The sequence below is a fragment of the Chaetura pelagica genome, unplaced genomic scaffold (genome assembly GCF_000747805.2).
Source record: "Chaetura pelagica isolate M959 unplaced genomic scaffold, ChaPel_1.0 scaffold76, whole genome shotgun sequence".
NCBI classification, from domain to species: domain Eukaryota; kingdom Metazoa; phylum Chordata; class Aves; order Apodiformes; family Apodidae; genus Chaetura; species Chaetura pelagica.
The window spans coordinates 10508535-10516462 of NW_009970723.1; the positions used below are offsets into that span (position 1 = coordinate 10508535).

At 38.8% G+C, this 7928-nt stretch overlaps 1 protein-coding gene across 1 annotated transcript in view; it reads left to right on the forward strand.

Annotated features, from left to right (window-relative positions):
- GRHL2 (grainyhead-like 2 (Drosophila)) overlaps positions 1-7928 on the forward strand; it is a 58678-nt gene that overhangs the window by 6597 nt on the left and 44153 nt on the right. Inside the window, exons 5-6 of the mRNA XM_010006525.1 lie at positions 2790-2842; positions 6362-6518. Coding sequence (XP_010004827.1) covers positions 2790-2842; positions 6362-6518 — 210 coding nt within the window. The remainder of the gene's footprint in view (positions 1-2789; positions 2843-6361; positions 6519-7928) is intronic.

Consider the following 7928-nt stretch of genomic DNA (forward strand, 5'->3'; position numbering starts at 1 on the left):
GTAGGGAAATGAGGGGGAATTTTATATTGTTATGCTGATGCAAAGTAATTATAAAGTCAGCTTTAATGTAGTGAGTACCCTCTGGCTGCTTTTTCCTGCAGAATACAGCAAACAAGCCAGAAATACAGAAAAGTAAAGATTATTTAAAGCTGACAGTACCTCTGCAAATAGTTAGGGATATTAGGTGGTAAAACTTTCTTTGGATTTTCCCCTCCAACTCTCTGATATTGTAAATGTAACAAAAGTACAGGGCAGACTACTGCTGAGCTACTGCTTGAATATATAAGAAATGTACTCTATGTTTGTAGGTGTATTATAGAAAAGTAAATTTTCTCCACAGTAGCATCATAGATCAGGACATCTGGAGGTGAAATCCATTTTCAGATATAGAACACACTGAGGTCAGCTAAACGAATAATTAATGAAGAAATCTAGCTTGCCATTGAAAAATCAGTAAGATCAAATACTGGATTAGAAGCACTGCTCTCTGCATCATCCAATCACAGCATTTTAGCTATTTTTCATTGTTACCGTTAAATGGGAGCCCAGCAGCCCCATATCCATGGTTTTCCCTGTGGTGCTGTAGCTGAGTTGATCCATTAGGCTGAGCCTAATGGATCCATTAGGATCCATTCTGAGATGCACTGCTGGGAGCTGCCCAGTCAGTCAGCACTGTGAAAAGTGCTGTTGAACGTGCAAAGTTGTTTAATGTGGAGGTAAAAAGAGAATTTGTATCTGTATGTTGGCCTTGCATCCCAAACTCCATGTTATGGTAATTTTGTTACAAGGGTGATCTTTTGTTATGCATTTTTAAAAATGATTGGTTAATAACAGGGTATTATACTTGTCATCTAGGCTCTCTTTGCATTGTGTGAAGAAAGAGGAAGCTCAGACCTGATTGCCAAAAATAGGTGGAAAGTTTTGTCAGGTGTACTCATTCATCTCCCTCTTCACCTCCCCTAGTAACTATGCAGGGAGGCAAAAAAGGTCCCCATATGTGAGGTGTGTGCCACTCTTAGTGGCCTTCCAGCCCCAAATGCTTGCACTCGTGGCATGGGACTAGGGAGACCTTTTCCCACCCTGCTGTAGCCTCGCTCAGCACTTGGTCTGTCCCTTCTTTTTTTCTAAACTACCCAAATCCTGGGTTGTGCTTTACCCCTGCAACACCCTGACTGCTTCTCCAGCCCTGTGCTGTGTGGGGCCAGCTGTATGAGGCTGTATGGAGCAGGTGTGGGGAGAGCATAAGGTAAAATGTCAAAATATACTAGAAGAGAAACCTGAGCTAAATTAATGTTTAAAGTAGGAATACAGTTGTTTTTGCTAGTTTTCCTGTTCACTGGGTTTGGCTACAGTAGATTTGCTCTGATGCCTGCTTGATTTCAAACACATTATGAATACATGTTTAGAAATTGTTTCATAACATTTACTGAATGGCTTAGTTCTGTTATTCTGAAGGGGAGCACTGAGTTTTTATAGATCCCTGTGGTAGTGGAGGCCTTGGTCAGTCACTTGCTGTGTTTTTCAGGTACAATTTATAAAATTATGTAAGTACACCTTTCTTATCTCTTTTAGATTAATTTAGATTTAGCTGGAATTAATTCTTTAGACCTTTGAAGTACAGAGTTTTTGAGGATAGGAAAGTAAATGGGATGTTTTTGACAATCAACCTCTAGTCTTCATATAAAATTTGAGAAGCATGTTAATCCGCGACCATCTTTATTGTAATACCCTTCAAATGTTAGACATCTTTGAGTGTTTAGCTTATCTATTCTACTACTCATAGATCTTCAGGAAATATTCCTAACCAGTGCATAATAACTTTGCACTTGACTGGTATCTGACTGGGTATTTGCTGTGGCACAGTTATGCATAAGGTAAAATTAAAAACTGTTTTCAAAATGGCTTGACTAGAAACTTGTGGAAACAAAACAGCTTTTAATTGTTAACTGGTGATCACAGAAGAAATCTTGGAGATTAAATGATCCATTAGTCAGTCAGAGAAACATCAACAAAAAACACATTCCAGGTAAAAGACAAGCCAAGAAGCAGCAGCAAGGCTGCTGTAGTAGAGTATGAATGGGTTTGTTCACTCAGGTAGACGAGGTTCAACTCCTTGCATAGTCTGTGCAAAAACACTTAATGTTTTCAGAATTCCACCTCTTGATGTAATTTTTTTTTTTAATAGATGCATTTTAATTTTGTAAAGAGTGACTGTAGGTCTCCTTTTATATGATAAAGTGTACGCTTTACTTTAGCAGAACCTCATATTAAAGGTAAAATACTTTCTTAGTCTGCATCACCACTCCTATTAAAAATAAGCTGTATAGCAATCTGATTTTTTTAATCAACATTTTATTGTAGGCCTTAAGGACAACTTACCACACACATTTGTAAATAAAGCAAAACAAATGAAACAGTTAAATCTCTAGAAAAGCTATTATTTAATTTGAAAATCTATTTATATTTGAGATGTTGTACATTTTTAGAAACTTATTTTAGAATATATAAACGTGTAGGCTAGGAGTTTAATAAGGGAGAAGATGTTTTTGAACTAAATTCCTGTAGTTCAATAAGGTTTTGAAAAGCTCTAAAAGCTTGAAATAAATGAATTATCTCTGTCAATTCTAGTGTAAAAACCATGTAGGGTCCACTCCAGTTTTTAAGGATTTTGAGTTGTAACTGGTTGATGATTTTTTTGAGGGGTCCTTAAATAGACATAATTCTTGCTTTAGTTGATATTTTATTTCTGTGGTATAGAACTCTATTTAATTGTTGCTTTTATTTTTCAGAAGTATCGCAGTGTGTCCGTGGGGGCTGAGGAATATATTTATGAACAAACAAGGTATGGTGTAAGCTTTCAAATGTGTTGACTGGCATCACATAGGATTGTAGTGAGGGGAGGCAGCCTGTGTCCACCCTGGGGCACCGGCAGGCCTCCCTTGACGCTGCCCAGGAGCACTCTCCCCGTTTCCTTCTCCTTATACGTTGTCTTTCAAATCTGACCAGTTTATGTCTTCATCTGTTATCTTCCCCAGCATTATTTTAAGTTAGTAGCTCCTCTGAAGCCCCCAGAGATACGCAACATTTGTGTGTTAAGAGAGGTTTCCCAGGAAGCATAGCTTTGACAGATGTGTCATGGAAAGACGTCCCCACCTTTCAGGATGACAGGATGCACAAGTCACGTGTCCAGGATGGTTGAACTGGCTCCGCTAACCTTATGGAATTCCCATGGTTGTTTTTTCCCTTCTGTTTTTTCGAGTTACTCCTAGTAGGTTTTCTGGGAAACACTGTGTCTTTTTACACTGCTTGTTGTATTACATCATGTTTACCTGTAACATAATATAAATGAAATATCTATTACAACCATGAAAAACTCCTAAGAATTCAAAAAAGCTTTTAAAAGTTTCAAAAACTGATGTTTGAAAATAAGTTTTCTCCCTGCTAAGCACAGAAAAATGCACACATAGAGTGGGAAAACACTGCAAAGTGACTTAACTGATAAAGACTGTGATCAGTAAAATTTCTAAGCTGATGCTTCATTTCAAGCTTGTGAATAGTTCTGTTTATATCTGAGACCTCACTCCCACTTTAGAAAAAGAAACATGCCTACATGTTTTTCCTGGAGTAGGCATATAACTGCTTCTGTAGTGGAGGTTCCTTACAGCTTGATCTTTTTTCTGGGGTATATTAAAACAATCATTAACTACAGTGAGCTCAAATTGAGTCATTATATAGGTAGTACATATGAAATAGATATTTAGCACAGACTGCTCATGTACTACACTGGATATTTATAAATTTGAATCCTGAAGCATTGGCATTGTTAACAATTCTCAGACATTAAGTGTTTTCATGCTATGGCCCAAGTTCATGTTGGAATAAGACCTCCAAAAGCACATTAAGAAAAATGAGATGCATCTTGCCTGGAAGTTACCAGGAAGCAATAGGTGCTCAGAAATGAACGCTTCAGGTTGAAAAAAAGAAGTGATGAATATGAAACTAATTGGAAGCCTGATAGAAGATCCCTTAACAGCTACACAGGGCTTTAGTTCAGACTCCTGATGAGATTCAGAATAGTATTGTAATTATTTGAGTGGGCTCAGTAAGCTTTAAAGTGAATAGTAGTCCTGCTATAGGGCATGCTTTGATTGCCAGCTGGGAAGAAAAAGAAAAATTCCCAAATGGTACCACAGAGAGTCTGCAAAACAGGCCAGGTGCTGTGTGTCTGGGATTTACAATTTTTTGACATCTTTCTGAAACAGAGAATGCCAGGAAACAGAAGACCAGACTGTGGCAGACTGTAGGCAGCTCTGTGAAAACACTCTGTGCCTGTCTTTGGTTCATCCTAAGCCCTTCTCAGCACCCATCCTCATTAGGCTTTCTGTCTGTCTGGTGGCACGTTTTGAGGTGCATCTCCTAGGACACTCAGCATGCTTTGGTATGTGTTGTGCAGCAGTCTTGCAGCAAGTCACCTGCAGTCCGTTTTTGTGACACTAACTCAGGGGAAGCACCCACACTGTAATGAATGGCCAATCCACAGGACAAGCAGGTGCAGCAGGGTTGGCACTGGGTCCACAGCACCAGCAGTTCTGCATTTCCAGTCCACTCAGGGCCATTCCCATTGCCAGTGTCAACAGAGCTTCTGTTCCCCTTGTGCACAAGACAGAGGGACTGTGGCAGTGCTCCCCACGGTGGGTGGAAGTGGAGGGGACTGCAGTCCCCTTTGTGCCGCCTTACAGCTGTGCTGCCTTATAGCTCTGTGCAAGAGCCTTCCTGTTTGCAGTAATTGCATTGTTGGGAAGTGCTGGTACTGGGTTCTTTGGGTCAGATAGATATAGGCTAATGTTTGCTTTTTACCTTAATTTTGCTTTGATTTGTAAATTTTAAGCAACTGGAAAATGACTGAATTTCCATTTATAAGCTAGAGTAATCAGAAACACTTAAAAATTGTAGTGATAGTAAACAAAATAATTGATACTGAACTGTCTGAAACTTCTTATTTGGTTGGAAAGACAATGAATCAGGTTATTTTTTCTCTTCAAGATGGAGTTTAAATGTTATTAATGCATTTTAGTGTTGTTGGTTTTTTTGTTTGTTTGTTGTGGTTTTTTTTTTAAATTCCCATTGGTTAGTTAAAAATATTTTTCTCTTCCTCTTACTTCCGTATCACTATGTCATTGTTGAGGTGATCCACAGTATTTGCTTGAACTACAAAGTTAACACTGTTGTTATGGACCAACGTTTTTGTCCTTCTGGTTCTACCCCAGCACTGCTCAAATACTTTGTTGAATTAGGGACCTTTGTGAAAATGCTTCCCCTGCATCTCAGTTTTGTTAGGACATCCTGCAAGTGACTCCTTGCATTAAGCTTCCTGTGGTAGCCAAATGCAGTTTGAAGAAAAGATTTATTCTGCAAGGTTAACATTATTTTTTCATTTAAGAGAGTGTGAGGACTGGCAGGCATCATATTTATTGGATTATTGTTTAAGCCTGTTATTGGAGAAGGCAGCTGGAAGAGACTCTGTGGGAATTGTGTTCAGCTAACAGGTCACTACATTAATGGAGTTTAAACTTTTCGCAGTTTGAGAACAGCTTTAAAGGTGGAAAGTTCTCCTGTGAAGGAACATCTTTTCTAAAATCTGACTTCCAAGATGAGCGAACTCTTCCTGTATTTTTTTCTCTTTTTCTAAGGGAGGTTACTTGATTGCAGATACAACTAAATATAGGTACTTTGTTCTGTCTGACTGATTTTGAAAAGAAGGCTTGTAAAAACCTTGATTGCACATTGTCTTTAAGAAAATAAATGTACTGTCCCTTCTGGTTGTATTCCTCCCTTGTGCTGAAAGTAGCAGCTGGACTTCCCATTCTCCATGTCCATCTTTTGCAACAAGTTTGGGTTTTTTTTTGTTGTTGTTGTATTGTTTGTTCTTTTTTGATTGTTGGTTGTTTTTTTGTTTTGTTGGGGTTTTTTTAAATTTATCTTTCTGTGATACTTCTAAGTTGAAGTGTCTGTGGAGGTAGCTGATTTCCTGCAAATCATACTGGATGTCTTCTTGATATGTGACACACTCACTGTGAGGTACATAGTCTTGTACTTCATGATGATTCTTTTCAGAGAAAGTAAAGATGTAATCTTTGCTCCTAGAGACTTACAGTCCATAGTTTTACACTTGATTGCCAGGTCTGATGAACTTGAAACTAGAATTCCATTTTTAAATACCTGGGTGACCTTTTGCTGGAATTTTATTATTGGCTTCTTATGCCTTGCTTATACGATACAGGCAAAACATAAGAAAAGGGGACAAAGAGAAAAGGTGAAAGTGATATGGATTTTGTTGATGTTTCTCTCCCTGTCATTTCAGCAGCACTTTTCAGTATACACTAGAAGCTACCAAATCTCTGCGCCAAAAGCAAGGAGAGGGGCCCATGACCTACTTGAACAAAGGACAGTTCTACGCCATCACCCTGAGCGAGACGGGTGACAACAAATGTTTCCGGCATCCCATCAGCAAAGTCAGGGTATAGTCCAATTTCTTTCCTAGGTGGGAGTGGAGCTCTGCAGATAAATGTAGTTGTGGTTGGTTAGGTTTTAATAATTTTTTTAATTTATTTTTTTTTTTGGGAGCAGACAGAGCAAACTTCATCTTATGGCCAAAAAATGGGGGAGTAGTATTGATGGTCTAAAATATTTTGGGGTCCATTTTTTCAAAGTGTGATCTTATGGGTAAATTACATACATATCAGTCTCAGTTTATGTTTTGGCAGAATGGTAATTGCACAAATATTGCTCTTGACATTTAATCATTGCCATGATTAAAGAAAATATTTAATAACTCCTACATCTACTGTGTAAGACCATCTTCACTCACTCCTGCCCTTCAGCAGCTGGTTTCCAGTGCTTTTCAGATAAAATATAAAGAGCTGAAGCTATCCTTTATGATATATATATATATATATGATATAAAATATTTGAAATTTAAGTGTGAGCTTTCACTTGATATTCACTCAGAAGTATGACAAAATGAATGTTTTGCATCTTCAATTCCATGGGAAGAACTGGATCTTGAGTGTTCGGCAGCATCTGAAATGCCTCCTGAAATCAGGACTCCTGATTTCCCTGGTAGTGTTTTTGAGTAAGCAAATCCTAACCTAGTAACCTTGGAATGAACAATAAGCCTCAGAGTTGCTGCCCTGCAAGTTTCACCCTGAAGCTGGAAAAGCTGCATATGTATGAGGCTGCAAAAGTTCAAATAAATAAAAATGTTGTGACTTTAGTTGAAGGAACCGATGAAAGTCATTGTCAGCGGTGATGCAGACAACAATCTGTATATTTTAATCATACATTATGTTTAGAGACACTCTTCCTAAAAGAGAGGCAATGATTTGTAAACCTGAATAGCAGTTAATTTTTAGCCTCGTTTCCTAAGGACATGAAGCTGATGATGGCATTTCATTGTTGGTTGAAGCTGATGTAAAACTTCTCTGTGGTAGAAGGGTGTCTCTTCCTGCCAGCCACTCATTCCTTCCCACTTTGTGATGCCAGCTTTAGCACCTGTACAGCTGAAACAGGAGCTCACTGGTCTGGCTGAAAACCAGTCCTGATAAGTCTCATTCACTGCACAGCCACATGAGTTTTGAAGCTGTGGCAGCAGAAGGGCGGAAATTGTAAAGCAGGGATGAGACCATTTCTTTTGGAGGATGTACAGTTGCCAGCTTTAGCACCTGTACAGCTGAAACAGGAGCTCACTGGTCTGGCTGAAAACCAGTCCTGATAAGTCTCATTCACTGCACAGCCACATGAGTTTTGAAGCTGTGGCAGCAGAAGGGCGGAAATTGTAAAGCAGGGATGAGACCATTTCTTTTGGAGGATGTACAGATTGTGAAACCACACGCAACTGTCACCATCATGTTCCATCATGTTCTGTTTCC